Genomic DNA, 18,398 nt, shown 5'->3' with positions numbered 1-18,398 from the left:
ATCATCTGCATACATGTGGCAGTGTGTGTAGACTCCTCTCATTTTGGGGAGAAAAGACTTTTACCTACAGCTGCATGGAGGTCAAAAATGAAAAGACTAAAAAGCAGATGGATTAAAACATACTCCAGTCTTAATCCATTGCCAATAGGTATTTTGTCAGATAGAATACTTGTCCCATTCAAATCTACCTCAATGCAGTTGTTATCATGCCGTTGTTGTATCATGAACACCAAGGGGGTCATTCCGACCCCGGCGGGCGGCGGGCGCTGCCCGCCGGGTGGAAACCGCCAAAACACCGCACCGCGGTCAAATGACCGCGGCGGTGATCACAACTTTCCCGCTGGGCCGGCGGGCGATCTCAAGCAGATCGCCCGCCGGCCCAGCGGGAAAGCCCCAGCAAAGATGAAGCCGGCTCCGAATGGAGCCGGCGGATTTGCTGGGGTGCGACGGGTGCAGTGGCACCCGTCGAGATTTTCAATGTCTGCTTTGCAGACACTGAAAATCTTAATGGGGCCCTGTTAGGGGGCCCCTGCAGTGCCCATGCCAGTGGCATGGGCACTGCAGGGGCCCCCATGGGCCCCAGGACACCCGTTCCCGCGAGCCTCTTCCTGGCGGTGTAAACCGCCAGGAACAGGCTGGCGGGAAGGGGGTCGGAATCCCCATGGCGGCGCTGCATGCAGCGCCGCCATGGAGGATTCCCTGGGGCAGGGGAAAACCGGCGGGAAACCGCCGGTTCCCCTTTTCTGACCGCAGCTTTACCGCCACGGTCAGAATTGCCCCGGAAGCACCGCCAGCCTGTTGGCGGTGCTTCCTCTGCCCTCTGCCCTGGCGGTTACAAACCGCCAGGGTCAGGATGAGGGCCCAAATCTTTTGGAATATTCCAGCTGGCCAACTTTTCACAAAAGAAGCCTTGATTGACCTCAAACACTGTCCGAAACTCAACAAAACAGCAACAAAGTTTGCCCTCCTAGCAGCACTCCAGAGTACAAGACAGTTGTCTATCATAGAATGTTTTGGTCTGAAACCACCCTGTACAGTGGGGATCATTCAAGACATAAAGATCCAAGCCTCAAGGGATATAAGTAGGTGCATAAATTGTAGATGATACACCTAACAAGGAGATTATCTGATATTTGGCCTGATCACTTCTGGAGCCTTTCTTATAGGCAGGCTTTACTACGGTCCTTCACTAAGAATCGGGGATAGCCCCAGTACTTGGGACCCATTTGAGAAAAGGGCTATAGAAACCTACACACCAGAGCAGATTAGATTTATAAAGTACTGCAAGCAGGACATCTGGTCCTCCAGGCAGTGATGTTTTCAAATTAAATATTGATGATATACCAGATTCCTGTAATTGCTTTAAATGAGTGCACTCGGTTTGGTGGACGCTACATTCTCTCTTGACTGGTCAGTCAGTCTATTTATATAATTCGGATATAAAAATGGCCCACTGGGCATCTAAAACGTGGCCCTCCAAACTTGATGGAGAAACTGTGAGAACATGGTATACCATGTGCAGGAAAGGTTTTGAAATATTCTGCACAGTGGCATCCTGCATTTGTTTCCAGTTTGCTGAGCAAAGTCTTTTCCTTTTTTGTATTAACATTGCAGGTATAACTTTTCTGTGGATCTAAATTCTTGCATATAATTTAAGCCATCATGTGCAGATATTCTATGCCTCAATCTATTTAAATCGCTTCACAGTGTTGTATAGCTATAATAGGTTTTAGACACGTTGTTTTAGCTAACTAGGCCTGCCACTATGCACTTTCACCGTATTACATTTTACACAGCATTGCTTTATTATTCTAGCAATAGCCTCATTTGCGGTGCTGTTTTATTTTTCTCTATCTTATTGTCCTTTCGGCTAGGAAAGCATTGTGTTCTTAGTGAGACATGCAGTTCACTTCGTGCTTTCTCCAAGGCTACAGTCCGATAGGGTTGCCGACAAATGTGGTATGCTGTGTCTGCAGCATTGACAGAAACACACACACTCATACATGGGAACTATTTCTTAGAATGTCAGCTGTTTTATTATATAAACACCACTTAGTCCCCGACACGTTAAAGGGAGATTCCAGCCAGATGACCACGACTCTATGCTGATTGCTGCAAGCTTCGATACAGATACTTGCTTAGATGGCTGAGCCCTGAACCGGATGGGGACGGTGACTCTTTAGACCTCAGGCCTCTTCTTCAGGTATGAGGGATGATGTTCTCCCAGCGAGAAACCTGAAGGACAGATTAGGCGTAGTATGCTGTGCTCATACTTAGCGTAGGTGAGAGGCTATACATCCACTCCGCTTTTAGACAGCATGGTAGGACTGTTTCTGTTTTACATTTTTAGTCACATGCCTGCCCCTATTGTTTTTTATTATCCTTGTTATTGCTATGCACCTACTTTTATCTAAAATGCAGATATTTTAATAAATGCTTATCTAAATATATTCTGCCTCTGTTGTCTTTGAGTGAGATCTTGGTAAATGAGAGAACAGGATGTGATCTGATGTACCACGATTCCCTGGGGAGTCTCTTTTACCATGAGCTCAGTTGCCACAATCATCTCGGTCAGAGATGGGGCTCTGCTAGTTAGCCGGAAAGCCTGGATTAGGCTGACAGGTATCACCTGGTGTGGAATTGTACTCAGTACCCACAACCTGGGCGATCCTATCGCCCAAATCCAGTAACCTCATTACCTAATGAGAACCTACGCAACAACAGGCCCCGAGGTTCATTATCAACTCAACCAATACATCTCCCTTCATCCTAACCAAAACTTCCTTTAGGGATTAGGTACTTTTTCAAGAGCATCAATGCTTGATTAATTAACCAAGTATTCCATTAAATACCTTTCTCTCCAGTGTCTGTGAGGCTGTGGAGTTTTAGGCTTCGTATTTGATGGGCTCAGTTCTTTCCTGTACTATGGGTGCAAGATGAAGAGCGGATGTTATAGTATAGCACACTATTCTGATGATTTTGTTTTGGGGGCAGGTCATGATTAGATGAATGTGACAATCTGTGACAGGCTGCTTTATCCTTTCAATGAGACAACAGGTTGATTGGGCAGACCTCTCGCACCAGTGCAATGCGAGTGTCCGAAGACATCTAGGGATTAAGCTAGACAGTAATCTTAAATTCAGGAATCCGAGCTTCTTAAGCATAAAGTGGACAATTTGTGGGATTCTGAGATGCGTTAGTCATTTGCTAAAAAGGTGATGCTTGTGCAGTTGTAAAAGCTGATAGGGCAGCTGACATTTTTTTCTGTGGTCATGAACCTAAGCAGATCATTTCAAGAAGACTGACAAAAGTCACAAAAGAGCTTAAGTAAACAACTCAAGACATCAAATAGATCTGAAGGTCTGGGATGACTTCCTGGTCACAGTCAATTTCAATGGTGTTGGTTAGACGAGACCTTAGAAGGTGCGTAGCAAATCCCTGGAGCCTTAAGCAGATGTTTCATGAAGCAATTTGTTTGGAGCCTCCTCAGAGAGAAGGTGGTTCACAATGAGATGGGTGGTAAGAAGCAGGGATGAAAAATTATTTCAGCTTACTTCTTTCCAATTTGATGGCAGTGACATTTGGGGAATCAGCTGCCAAAAATACATTTGGGGGGGGGGGGGCGGGGGGGTTCAATAGTTGGTCTTTAGTATTGGTGTTGAACAGACACATAGCCAACTGCCCTCATATCATAGATTTGTTAAGGCCTTGAAGTACACTGTTTAAAGGCAAACATTTTTTAACCGATGTTTGGGTTCAGGAATGTAATTGCCATTGTTTTTCTTCTCAGTTCATGCTCAGTGATCAAGAAGACGGTGCTAAATGCAGAAGAAATTCTGCAATTGCTGTGGGGACTTCGGGGGCTAGGTTGACAAGCCATGCCTTGTACTGTCAGTTTCACAGGGGAGGGATTTTCTGATGTTCATATGATTGTAGGTTACAAGTGTGCCCATTATTACATTCCCCTCTCACTACATTGTCACACTCACATCTCTTACCACTGTATCATGTATGTATATCTTATATGTATTTTAGAGCTCAATAGCCCCCCCACTACATCAGCCCTACCCTTTAAATAATTTTAAGATGACAAATGAAATAGTTTTAATTCTTAGTTGTAATTAATTGCAATTTTAATCCTATTTATGTGGTATAAAGGTTTTATTTGTTTACTAGAGATAGCCTAGCCTCCACGTATGTTCAACTGATTTACAATAGAGTTAATATTTGCACTATATACGATCAATTTCTTCTTTGTTTCTTTTATCTAAACCTAGTCTTTATATATATTTTATAATGTTATAATTTCATTTGATTAGGATCATTACCCTATTCATTTGACCTATTTAATTATTTTGGAATTATTTATATTATTAAGCTTATCCTTTAGTTATTAAAATGTATTAATATATTATTTTAATGAAATAACATCGACCACACCTTTAAAAGTATTTAATTACGGTATTTTTCTATAAGCCTAGAGGTTTAATATATTTTATTAATAATGATTAATTACTTTATTTTAAAGGATAACGTTTCTATGCATTTAATTAATTGATAAGTAAGTCAGTTCACTTAACTAAACATAACACCTATTTTATAAATGTATTTATTTAATGTGTGTAGGTGTAATAAATATATCCCGCGGGAACACTTCCAGTATGATGGGTTGGTATAGTAGGCTGAACATCTGGTCTATACAACTTCCGATTGTCCGAACAACGTGAGCCACCAACTCGTGTACCAGGACTATCCACCTCTATGGGAAATTATGTCTTGACAGAGGGATGGACTTTGTTCATAACCAGCCGCCTGCAGGAGCACACGCCTGGCAAACCTTTGTCAGAAAGTGTGAGACAGGCTTTTCCTTGTTTTGAGAAGCTGGACAAGCCATGGTGACTGATGGTTGAAGGAGGGGGATTACTCTTTTTCACAGAATTTGATTTTGAAGCTAACAGTACCTTCTACTGTTTTAATAAATCATAGATTCCCAAACCATGTGGAATTTAGCAGGATGTTTGAGGAATCACCTTCGAGTATAAAAATTAATGTTGAGTTGGCAACTCATCAAAAGGCTTGCATATGCTGCTCAAATCTTGTCCGGACTACGTGTTCCACAGTGGCATGAGTAATGTAACTGCTCGAACCAGCCAGACAAATGGGTTAAGTAAGGTAGCAAGCATGACATTTGCCAATCAGTGATGGTAGTTCGTGAAGGAAGCAGCGATCAGCCAAAGTTGCCTGTTCATGTAGCAGGTTGGAAATGTGCCAATAGAATCTGTTAGTTCAGGCAGGGTAATAGAATATGCCAGTGAACACTGCAGATTCCGGCGGTATGATATGCTGCTTCTGTGCAAGCACCTGACAATGGATTTTCTTCAAGGGGTGTCAGAAAAATACAAAGGCCCACTGGAGGAAAACTATTACTGGTTAGTATTTTGTTTATAATTTGCTGCCATCATCTTCAAAATCATAGCTCTGAAATCAGAATTTGATACTGTTACTCAACTCGGAGGTACTCCTGACACTGACTTCAAAAGTACTAGTACTCAGGCTATACTCACAATATTATGTTTTAAAGCAGTGACCTACAGGTTGAACACAGCCTTTGTACAAGCTTCATTGACCCACTGACCTAACTTATCAGCTAAATGCAGAAGACCGTGAAGGAATAAAGTATCATTGTCAATAAATACATGTAAAGTGCACGATTCACGAACAAATTATAAAGATACGTTAGTAGATTTACAATACTACTTTAATATAGGTATTCTCTTTATTTCAATTCACAACTCTTTTCTGGCATACTCACGGAAAACTGTGACAATTTCAAGTTTCTAGAAGAAGTACTGGAAATCATGTGACCTTTTAAGGTGTTGCATTTGTCCAATACCGAATTGTTCACAGGGAACTTCCCATTGGGGAATGTAAATACCAATGTGCAATTAAATATTTTTGGGGATGTTTTCACTTATGGAAAACATTTCCCTGGTATAGAAACTTAACCCACCTCTCCACCACCAAGTTTGGGATCTTCTATTTCCCCTTTCACCCAGAAGGGGATTTACCCCAGCCACTGGTAGTTGCTCACTGAGGAATCTGTATGAAGGTTCCACAGCTCCAATGTGGACTTTGCTGTTACTTTGGTCCTATAGGTTCATTAAAAGATCTGTAAAGAGCTTCCACAGCTCCAAAGTGGAATTGTTGCTACCTTGGCCCTGTTGGTTCATTGAAGAATCTTGTATTGACAGCTACTATGTGGGCTTTGGTGCTACCTTGGCCCTATAGGGTCGTTGAAAAATATGCATCTAGATTCCAAAGCTCCAATGTGGACTTCGATTCTACCTTGGTCCTAAAGGTTCATTGAAGAATCTGTACTGACATTCCACAGCTCCAATATAGTCTTTGTTTCTACCTTGGTCCTACAGGTTCATTCAAGAATCTGTATGGAGGTTCCACAGTTCCAATGTTGACTTTGTTGGCACCTTGATGCTATAGGTTCATTCAAGAATCGAGGTTCCACAGGTCCAATGTGGCCTTTCTTGTTACCTTGGTCCTGTAGGTTCATTTAAAAATAAAGGAAACCCTTTCCCTCTGATGTCAAATACACACAGCAAAGATTCTTATCCACAGGCGGATTGTGAAGCTATGTATTGTATGTGTGTACAGTATAGTCACAAGTCTTAACAAACATAGCAGTTTTGTCACAATAATGATTTGGGTCAAGCTGTTATTTTCTCAGCGTTTCTACTGTTTACAAAACCTACAAACACAGGGTTGGGGTGTACAGCGGTTTTCTGAAGGCTACTTCTAGACCTGGGCATTAATAATCTCTGAAAGAGGGAGTGGGGGAACTCATGCTTCAAACATGCACTTGTGGAATGGTCACTTTTGGATCTATGGTTCAAGTCTCATACCTTCACCGAGAATAGGGAGACAGACTACTACCATCACCATAGCAACAAGTGACGCATGAAGGTGAAAGACCCTGTTCCCTTGGTGTTAAGGCCTTGGGGTGGTGCACTTGTTTCCATTTGCATTCACCTCTTCCATGAAACTACCAAGGACACTGATGAGACCCTGCTACTAGCGCGGAGTGATACTTGTTGACTTTTTGCTTCAGGTCGGGCAGCTGCTAAGCTGCACTGCCTCAGAGAATCTGGAACTCACTCAGAGCCCGAGGGTGGAGCTCTACATATTACAAACACGATTTGTACTAACCAGCTTTTCCATCACATGCAAAATCTGCTCTGTTTTCTTATTAAAACCTCCCTGTTTTGTTTAGAGCCTTGCTTCCTGCGCGGGAAGGGAGAAGAGCCCTTGGCTGAGTTGCAGCTGGGATTCTTCCACCCTTTTGGCGCATCTCATGACTACTGTCCCATGAGGTCATGACAGTGTAAGATCCTGCCTCATCACTCTAAACTGGATTTTTTCCAGGGTTTTCTTCCTAATACGGAAACATTAAGCAACATGTTGGGGATCGATTAATTAAAATAGTGTCTCTATCCAATCTGTAAAGTAAATGCTTCACTTTATTGGGTTAACCATGATATAGACAAGCAAAAAACCCATCTTACTATAGATGTTATACCTTCTACCGTTCTATCATGCTTAACAATTCTGTGATTGTTACTGTAGGCAAAATAAACTCGACACCAACATCCCAATTGTATATCCTCATAATGTTATTTTTAGTTTATATGACTGGAAAGGTAGTACTGAAGTGTACACAGAGCCTGTAAATCCCAAAGCCAGAATAAAAGATGCACTATTGTAAGTCTCAAATCATGTACCATACAATTGAGCAAAAAATAGAGATGCAATTTAATCCAAAAAGACGTAAGGCTGCATAGCACCATGCCAGGGGCTAAGGAATCTAATACTGTCAGGACTTTCATCCTAAATCAAATCTTACTTGGGCACGTTGATAAAAATAAGTCCCATTCTGGGGCTGTATTATGTCACATTCTGTCAACTATTCATTTCAGGGTAAAGTCACAAACGTTTGTATGCACTTAAAAAGGCATAAACAGTTCTACATTCTGAGGGGCAAAATCTGGATAAGTGAGAATGCAGGTTCTCAAGGTACACTCAGGACAGCAGAACGTCCTGCTGTGTGTCAGATTTTGGACTGCTATTAGATGATGGTTGGGATAAACTGTGCCAGGGGATGGGCATGATCACCTGCAAACACCTACAGGTTTAGCGTGAATTTTCCTTCCCTGGAATCACTAATATACAGAACAGCTTGAAGTACCCAGATGTGCCTCCAGAGTGGGAAGACAAAGGCAGCACCCCCATATTCCAGAGTGGCAAGACAAGAAGATTACCCGGAAATTACAAAAAGGATTGAAATGAAGGATCTACAAAATATTTTCAAGTAGAAGAAACAAAAATATCAAACATGAAAATATTCATTTCCGTCATACTTTGTTGCTTGAAATCTTCACATATCTATAGAAAACTTTTCAACGTTGCCAAGTTCAGATGTTTTACATTGCCTCCACATATGTGTGTAAACAATGTATTTTGCGACTGTTTAGTTCACAAAAAGTTAGCTTACTTTTGCCAGTGTTCACAGAAAACTCTGCGAATGATAAATCTACAATGAAATTCTCTGAAAACATTTTCCTTCTTTACGGGATGTAATTCGAATCAAAATTATCTCGCAATAAGGTGAAAATGATTAGTTTGCAAGTTCCAAGTCAAACCTAGAAACTTCACAAATTGCAAAAACAAAAAAATTTGCAAACCTTTGCTTGCTTTAAAAAATACTTAAGTACTTGGCATACTTTTAAGTCAGACGCCCTCTCCATTTAGTAGAGTACACCACACGAATCTAGTAATAGGCATGCACTCGTGGGAGCCTATAAATGTACAGGAATACTCCCTCGGATATTTGCCAAACGCATAAAATTCTGAAATCAATTTCAAACATATAATAAATCCTGTGGGAGGTGATTTCCGGCTTTGTGAATCGGGATCGTATTGACTAGCAGTAGGTGTGTTCTCAAAGACTGCAGCTTGAAAAGTGTACATAGCAGAACGCACTCTGTCTCCAGCAGTGAACACAGCAGGGCTGGGAGCAGCCCCCACAAGTGGGGTGGTTGGTGCAACTTGCTCAGGTTTCTCATTATCCCATGATTACACAGTGCACAACGTGGGCAGATGCCACTAATCCCACACTCCTGGTGTGCGCTGCCACTCAGGGCAGTGCTTTTCACTAATCCGCTAAATCAGTACAATACAATCAAATGTGGATATTAACCATATCACATAACAGCATTCCTTCTTCTGTGCCAGGAATATTTAGCACAAAACCTTAAGGATAGGAAGCTGACTGTTAAAAAAAATGGTTTATTCGTGACGAAAAATGCAATATACTTGTCTAGTTTTATAGACATTTGGAGGCCAATTGTAAACAGCCTGGGCTAAAGGTTAACGTACGCAATTCCTATGTTGCAAGAGTTTTTATGAAACACATACATATTGGTATGCCTTATGGGTGATAATGTAACCACTGTTTAAATTGGTTGTGTAAAATATATAGTATTTGGGAGTATTCACAGTTTTAGCATATTTTCTCTAATTTAATTTTGCACCATTTTTACTGATTTCATATTAACAGGTAATGGTGCAAACTGTTTTTCTCCAAATTTAACCTAATACGATTTATAGAATGACTATAAGGGGTGCAAAACATGTAGCTCATTACTTTTTAACTATTGTTGATGCTCACACAGTAATGGAGTAAACAACTTTACTGAACTGGTATCCGTGATAGTCATACTTTAAAAGTTAGTAACGTTTGTTTACTCTTTTGTTTATCATTTAATCTACCAAATTATGCAAAATCATTTTGCTCAATTCTTGTCCTGTGGATTATCTTTCTGCACGGCGTAATCACTTCCTTTCTGAGAAGGCAGTAGGGGGATACTTGTCAAATGTTTTCCCCAAAGTAGTTTAAGAAAAACAGTTTGGTTTCTTTAGAAGGTTCCACATTTTAAACTGTTTTTCATCTCTAACTAGGTAGTGACCTGAATTTCCCTTGCTGGTTGAAATAAACAACAGTGGAAACCGCCCGGACCACAAAAGGTCAAAGGATTTTTTTAAACTTTTTAATAGAACACATTTATTCATGAGATATGCAGCCCAGGGAATAGACATTACAATCTGATCCTAAATATTTATGGCTCCTTGTTCTTTTAGCAAAGCCAGGACATAAAAAGAAAAAAGTGGATAAGAGACAATCCAAAATAGACAAGTCAAAAAAGTTAATTCCCCCCCAAAAGTTGCAAAGTAAGTGCCACTCAAGCATAACAAAAGCAATGCAAACTTCACAAGACTAACTTTATGGTACTGGTGCCTGTTGGTGAAGTACTCTGTTTCCTAACGATTTTGTAATGTTTTTAGAAGATATTACTCAAGCGTAGGATTAAGAAAATGCAGCAATTCCACGATCGTTTTCACTCCACAATGTGCCCAGTCTCACTAAACAATTGTCCCAGTCAATGGCGATGGGTTTTGTACATGACTTATTCCCTCCTTCATAAAGTTTGCATACTGGAATTTTAGGCCAAACAGTCCCGATGTCAAAAGTGAAACTACTAGCCCCGGAATGTAACGTGCTGTCGACTACAAAACTAGGGCTGTTTGTAAGTGCCGTGCAAGGCTGTGCTCACTTTATCTTTCCAGAAGTAAGTGTAACTTGCTCCTGAAGAAAAAAAACTTTGCGATCAGACCTTCTTTTTTGCCCAAACCATGCTGAGGAGCTCAGTAGCCATGTACTTAGATCCCCTCCACTGCAGAATTGTGTGACATAGCAATGTCAGCTCTCTGGTCTCAAATGTCCTTTTATGTTGGGAGTTCCAAGGTAATTTACTCTACTCAGAATTATTTTTGGCAATAAGGACCCGGCATTGGGCACACCCTGACAAAATTATAGACATGTGTGCTTGTGAAAAGCAACATGTTTTACACCACTTAACTCAAAAGCTGAGATAATTTGCAAAATGATCTTGAAAAATTTGAGAAAGCGTTGAGAAATCTGTTGACACTATGGAAATTCCAGACATAATGAATACAACATATTGACTCTGAAATGCATATAGGGAAAAGGAATTCTGATGACAGTAATGAGAACTTCCCTCTTTCATGTCTACTAAACCTTCGAAATGATGTTTTTCTAGCGAAAAATGAGCCGCTGACTGTATTTTCAAGTGTTGCTACTTAACAACATGTGCTACGAAATACCTGAAGCAAGGTCTGATTTTCCTTCTTCGAGTAACGCTCGTTCTTTACTCTGACAGCAACTAGACAGCCTGTTCTCTCATAGAGAAAGAGATTCTTGTGAGTTGATTTGGAGCAGATTCTGCTCTGCAAATTTACTTTTCATAAAGGGAGAATTAAGAAGGGAACAATCTTTGCTTTATCTAACAAGAAGATTTAGTTACGGGCACTTTAGAAGGTCCTTTTCAAACTGCGTTGGACACATACCCCTGTGAACGGCCTATGTCTGCACGGAAATCCTCCTCACTGCCTGATTGTAAGACGAATACATGTGGAGGTGTTGTTTTACTCAGTTCCCTCACACTCTGAGTCGAAGTCTCACTTGCTGTGATGGGTCAGCGTGCCCACGAGGCCAAGTGCTGCCGGTATCACAAACACATGTGGAAAGTGAAACCGCGTTTGCATCTTGAAATTAAACAGTTTTAACTGGTTACTGGGAGTCATTGAAGTTAATAAATAACATAGTGCATTCTGCGTCTGTGGTTGATGCTGTGCTGTTTGTTTTAAGCGCCTTACTTATAACAAAAGCTGTTTATAGGTAACCAGAACACAAGAGAATACATTTAAGCAGTGAGATGAAATCACATTAAGCAGGCCATGCGAGTATGGCCCAAGTTGTATTCATCTGTAAAGTGATTCATAATTGAAACTAAGAGACATCAATCAATGTTTTTTATAACACCTTTGTTCTACTGTAGTAGCAACGCCTTTGAACTGAAGTAATACATGTTTGTTTATGTTCAATAGTGCACTTGTCCAAAATAGTGTTTTTATTGGCATACGTGTGAGTATATGCTGGATAATTTAGTTTAGCACGTTTATTGAGTTAACAAGATCGTTATACAAAAATATTATTTATACACTAAATTTAAAATAAGGTGTAATTTACATAAAAAGATTTTTTTTAAACTTCAAAAAAGTATATATATATATATATATATATATATATATATATATATATATATATAAATCCCACAGAGGGGAGAGAGAGGGAGTCATTTATGTTTGAGAGGATGTGTGGGTTACTCAGAAATCGCTTTACCCTTATAAACCAATGAACCAATTCCAAACTCTGAAAACTGAACAGCTGCTCAGTTTAAACTAAATAAATAAAAGCGTATCCATTTTGAATGTGATGAAGATGATATACGATTGCCTCTGAAAAACAAACTTGCTCGCTCCTCCCAACAAGGCTGGGAAAGACGCAGCTCGTCTCCGATTCTTTCCCCGGGCGGGGTGCTGCCACAGTAGGCCTGTGAGGGGCAGTGAAGACACGCGGATGAGAAGGACCCAAGCTCTGTTGCATGAGATGCTCCGAGGATTGGGGGAAACTGAATTTACTGCTCGTAGCTAGTTCACTTCCACGCTCTCTTACATCTTTAAAAAGACAGGCCGCTCAGTTAATGAGTAACACCCCGCAGCTGAAGGGTACTCCGGGCCTAGCCATGATAACACTGGCAACTCTGTCACGTCTCTCCGTGGCGCAGCGCAAAATGAGGGGGGCGCCCAATTCAGAATGTGGTGAGGGGACCTATATCTCCCATACAGCACAGATATTAATTAGCCTTGGTCTGAATGGGGCCCCTTGAAGGGTTGCGGGAAGAGGGGGGGGGGGGGGGGGAGTCGGGTTTGGTCGCCCCGGCACCTCAGGGCCATGTGTCATGCCCCTGAGGTCTCTCACTGTCAGCCTACAACTTCATGTAAAAAAAAGAAAAAAAACATTATTTGAGAAATACAAGATGAATCTCAAGCAGGGCTTTAAATGCGCCTGGTCCCGCAGGTGCTCAGCGCCACCAGTTCTAAAAAGCAGGTGCTGAGACAGGTCCCTATCGGATCTCGGTTTTTCCCCGCACAAACTGAGTGAACAAAAATTCTTAACTCAGCAACAGGACCACTCTTCACTGCCTTTGAAGAGCTTCAGAGAGACTCCTTATAATTATTTCACAGCCTCGTCTTTCAGAACTGAAGCATTTTCAATATTATATACAACAAAGCCATTGTTGTTACATTTGTGTCTTATGCAACTAGCAGCCATAGACAAAACTAATTAGTACTGGCTTGTTTTAAGTGTATTGTCAGCTGTATAATATATCTGGATGTAATGACAGAAAAAAGCAGCAAGACACCAGTCCTGGCACACTGTGCTAAGCACAGGTTTTTAGCTTACGTGTTTTAAGCCACACCCTTAATTACATAGGCCATGCCTCTTTGAGAGGACCCCTCCAATATTTTCTTCCTACTTAAACCCTTGATCTCAGGAGATGCGAAATGCCGGGAGTGCTTGTACTCAGCAGAAATACTGGGTTAGGACGCCTTGCACACATGCTGGACGACGTCACTCCTGTGCATATCAGAAAAGCAGTCTCAGGACATGGAGGCATCAGAAGTGCAGGAAGTGGCCATGCCCACGCGCATGCTAGATATGGTGACTGGAGTAAGGCACAGAGGAGAGGCACCAATTAGAGATCATGCACACACCACAACTGCAGTGAGAGGTCAGGCACACACCAAAAATACTGAGAGACCAAACCAAGAGCACGTCCAGAAAAGCAGGGAGTGGAGGCCAGACACAGTCAAATATGCTGACACTGGTTATGTACTGAGTGGAAACGCTGGATGGGGCGGCCATGGGGACTGCACAAGGGAAGACATGTTGGTAGATGCAATGCAAACCTCACAAATGTATTTCGAGAGGGCATTCACACATGAGTGCAAGCACAAGAAATGCAGGCAGGGGAAGCACACACCAGACGTGTTGGGAGAGGCCTTGCACACATCCGATACACTGGGGACGGAAATTGTACACGCTCCAGAAGAGATGGGAGGGGGCCTTGTACACATCCAACATACCAAGTAAATTAGTTGTACACGCTCCACAAGTGATGGGCAGGGACAAAACAGGAACTCTGCAGATAGAGGCTGTGCAACACCTGCAGTTCTGGATGAGAAGGCAATCTCCACATCGGAGTAACTGGAGAAAAAAGGCACCATGAAGACTCGAAAAAATCTGTGAGGTTAGCAAAGGGAGTCGGGTCGGAGAAGCCTTTAGAGCAGTCTGGCAGTGCAACAAGGTCTGGTCTGGCTTAAGTGCTTGTGGCACCTGGTGTGACAATCTTTATTGACAGTCCCCAATGACCTCCTTCGCCACGATTATCCTACCTATCACCGTCCATCAGTGCCCGCATTTCTCCATAGCCCCTCTCTCACATGTATTCCACTTGTTTCATAGCGCTACTCATCCCAGTAAGGATGTCAGCACACTTTACATCACACACAGATTATGCAGAGACAATGACATACAAGCGTATATCAGTGTACTGGAAATGTTACATTAGACCATGAGGACTACAAAGTGTAGGAGTCACGTGTCATCCATCCTTAGGCAGGATATTTTAAGAGTCCCAGATCTGGAGAAGCACAAACTCTCTGGATTTGAAGTGTAGCACAGTAGTTGGGGTTGACAATCAATAAGAACGTATTTGCACCCAAGCAAACCATTTTTAGCAACCTTAAAATGAACGAAGATGGGGAAAAAAAAAAGTTCTAACCAATGCCTTGTGGTGCAGCTCCTCGATGCAAGTATATAGCTCACTGTACTATAATCAGGATTGTCATTTTTGAACTACAAGTAACAAAAGGATCTCTGTGACAAAAGCAGTAACCCACTGAGTTATCTACATAAAAAACAATTCTGTGATCTGCATGGCCCACCTGCTTTGCAACAGGCACATTAACCCTCTGTTCTGTGTTATAATGAGTCAAAACTGCTCTGTCCAGCATATAACATTAATCAAAGAATTATCTTTAAGGGCATACAAAAAAGTCAGCAGCAGGTGCTTTTAACCCCATAAATTTCAAAACAGTGCCCCAAAATCATCACCAGGTGTGGAAGCCCCATTCGCAACGCCCTAAAGCTAGCTTTGGACTGGTCAGATAGATCAGTAATCGATTTTTATGGCTTTTTTGGATCCCTCACCTCTCCATAGCGCTTTTCTCACGTGGGCTGATTAGTTACTCGTGGTTTCCCAGATATTATTATAAACATCACCTGTGGCAAGCACAAAGATATGTAGCTCCCAAACACTGCAAAAATACCAATACTGTGTGTCTTTACGAGTTCACAAATTGCCCCATCTGCAAACGTGGACACCTTTATTTTCGTGCACGGGCCTGTTTTCACTTTCACTCCAGCCTTGAAAGGGAGTAGCTTCGAAATTTTGGGAGGAGCAGTGAAATATACTAAATATTTGAGAGACAGTGGAGTAGAACAGATGTGAAGGGGTTCAGTGAAATGCTCTCGAAATGCTGGATAAGGGGCAGGGAAGTGCACTGGAAATGCTGAAGAGGCAATTAACTGCATGATATTCGGTGGAGATTTCAAGAATGAGCCAGAGTCTCTCGGGCCCTCTGCCCCCACATAAGCTGCACAGCGTCATGTAACAATTCTGATAGGCATGTTCGCAGTCATTAATGTCCCGTTAATTCATTAATGCCCTCTACATTTTACCAGCTGAACCATTTCAGTGTTGAGCAATTAAACCCCAGTGCATTAAACCGATCATCTATCCCGGCCAATGTTACTTGTTTGAAAGGCAATTAATGTTGTTAATGCCCCCCCTTCTCACCTGGATCAAGTTAACACTTTTTATTTTAGTTTGTTCAGAGACTGGATCGGTGGTCTGAGCTCTGTCAGATCGAACCTACAGGCATTAGTATATTATCCCATTATGGACATTAACTCACCTGTACCAGCTGAAGCCCTTGTCGTAGTTCCTATCGAAGAAATGGGGCTCGGCCCCCACGGCCCGGATGTCGGGGTGCACTCGCAGGAACTCCAGAAGGGCGCGCGTGCCCCCCTTCTTCACCCCGATGATGAGGGCCTGGGGAAGCCTCTGGACGCCCTCCTCCAGTGGGGTGAGGGTGCTGGGTTTCCTCTGTACCCCAGTCCGCCGCAGTGAGCTATGCCGGACTAGGGTCCCCCCTTCCCGTACGTGTGGGGCTGGGCACCTCTCCGTCAGGCAGTACAGGATGGCGAGAGACATGAGCAGGGAGCAGAGGGTCAGTAGGAACCCCCTTGTGAGTGTGCGGGGCAGGGGCTCTGGGGCCAGAGGCGCCATGAGAGCCAGGGACTGGGTACCCCCATTCTAAGAATTCACGTGGGCCATGGCAAGGGTACCTGTTTAATCACCCTCTCTCTTCATCTCTACCTTTAGTTCCATGTATTCATGCAGAGTGCCGCGGTCCTTTCCCCCGAGACCTCAGAAGATGAAGAGACAACGGACCCTTCAGGGAGAGTTAGGGAGTTGTGCACTCAACAAATTCACTGGAGACCCCACCATTCGAGCAAAGACTTCGGGGTTCCAGAGTCCCCAAGAAGGAGATGTTGGGAGTCTGGAACAAAAGTGTTAGTTTTTGCAAAAAAAACTTTACGAGTCCCACGACATTAAGCCTGAACAAGAGTCAAATCATGTTCCAGGTGACTCACAACGTCCAAGCGAGACAGTGCTCTTGACATTGGACAGGATGAGAGAAAGGTGTCAGATTTATTCCAAATAATAGAGAGTATTTCTGAAATGTTAGACTCAAAGAGGCGCGTGAGACTCGCACACAATGAGTGAGCTTGTGCTGCTATGTGAGACTCATATACTAGATGAGTGAGCTTGCGCTCGAACGTGTGAGACTCGTACGCTCAATGTGTAACATTGTGAGACTCGTGCTCGATAAGAGTGAATGGACCTCACGGATCACTGCTGCTCCTGTCACCAGAGTTCCGTATTTCCCCGGGGCACGTGTGAGATGTCAGGGTACAGCTCAAGTGAAAGGCAGGGGAGGGGTTGTGTGCCTCCCTCCGTCCTGCTGCAGAGTTGCTGAAGTTGGGCAGTGAGCTGGGTCCGCTCGCCGCTCCTCCACGGCGCGACTGTATCCTGAGGTATGGAGGGGGAGGGGGCAGCTTTCACTGCAAGACCCCCGGGTCCTCCTGAAGATGTGCCAGCGGTCCTTAGCGCGCCCCTGTTGCCCCCTTCCTCGGAGCGTGATGTACCCACAGGTCCCAAGCCGCCAGCGGCAGCAGCGCACAGGTCCACGGCACCGGAAGAGGTCTCGTGGTTGCTGCTTTCCCTGGTTCCCGAGCTCCGCGTCTCTCCGCTCCCTCCCACGGAGAGAAAGGCAAGGCGCTCACTTCCACCTGCAGCTTACACACTCGCGCAGGGCGGAGCAGCCCCCACCGGCCCCACACCTGTTAGCCGTGCGCCCAGCAGAAGTCTAATCTATATTCAAGCCAAAGGATGTAATTTAAATGTGGGTTACCGTACTCTGTCAGGAGTCCAACATGGTCTCTGTCACTTTAGATCATCAAAAGGATGGGATCCCTCTAGTGTGCTCTCCCACATCCTGCAGATTCCTATGATCCCTATCAGGGTGTGTCTCTCCAGGTATCTCTCAGGGAATCGGCCCTACAGATTACTGTGGGTGTGTGAACCTTGTAGAGCCATCTCACTGGTGGCGCATCCCTAACTTAGGAGGCCCTGGTTGGAGGGGAGCGCATTGGGGACCGTTGAGATTCCCCCCAGGGGAAGCAGATGCCCCTCCAATTGAAGTTCTCACTGCTAAAATCTTGCCCAAGTGTCTGGAAGCGGGGCAGGCACTCTGAATGAAGGGGTTTGCAAGGAGGGAGAGACTTTCTTATGAAATCCCTCTGGGGACAGAGGTGGCCAGGAAGTTGAATTTGGTAACAAGAATAACTAGATCCCGTCTAGCAACAAAAGTGTAAGTTAACCAGAGGTCATGGCTTGGTAATTTAGGGTCTGCACACCTTGACACCCAAGCCAGAGAGAAAGAGGAAAAGAACCAGAACTTTCGGGTAAGATGTGGGCGGGGCTATGGTTCTTGTGGTTCTGCTCTTGCTTTCTAAGGTAGCATTACTCTTCTACGCACACTAATATAAAAAGTAAACATGATAACTGCCATTTTGTAATTCCATCTTCTCAGGCCAGGTAATACTCTGCATACTCCTCACTTCTCACAAGCTTTTCTTATTCCCTCATAGAATTCTGCTGAAGCACAGAAACACAAAGGTACTCTTCCATGGTCCGTGCATGAGCAGCCACTTC

General features: G+C 43.3%; 1 protein-coding gene across 1 annotated transcript in view; it reads right to left on the bottom strand.

Moving 5' to 3' along the window:
* LOC138246104 (heparan sulfate glucosamine 3-O-sulfotransferase 3A1-like) overlaps nucleotides 1–17,436 on the bottom strand; it is a 306,085-nt gene extending 288,649 nt beyond the window's left edge. Inside the window, exon 1 of the mRNA XM_069200346.1 lies at nucleotides 16,033–17,436. Within this exon, the coding sequence (XP_069056447.1) occupies nucleotides 16,033–16,406 (374 nt within the window). The 5' untranslated portion in view covers nucleotides 16,407–17,436. The remainder of the gene's footprint in view (nucleotides 1–16,032) is intronic.
* Between the last annotated feature and the right edge of the window lie 962 nt (nucleotides 17,437–18,398).

Source organism: Pleurodeles waltl, chromosome 7, assembly GCF_031143425.1.
Source record: "Pleurodeles waltl isolate 20211129_DDA chromosome 7, aPleWal1.hap1.20221129, whole genome shotgun sequence".
Taxonomy (NCBI): Eukaryota; Metazoa; Chordata; class Amphibia; order Caudata; family Salamandridae; genus Pleurodeles; species Pleurodeles waltl.
This window is presented reverse-complemented; position numbering and strand designations above follow the sequence as displayed.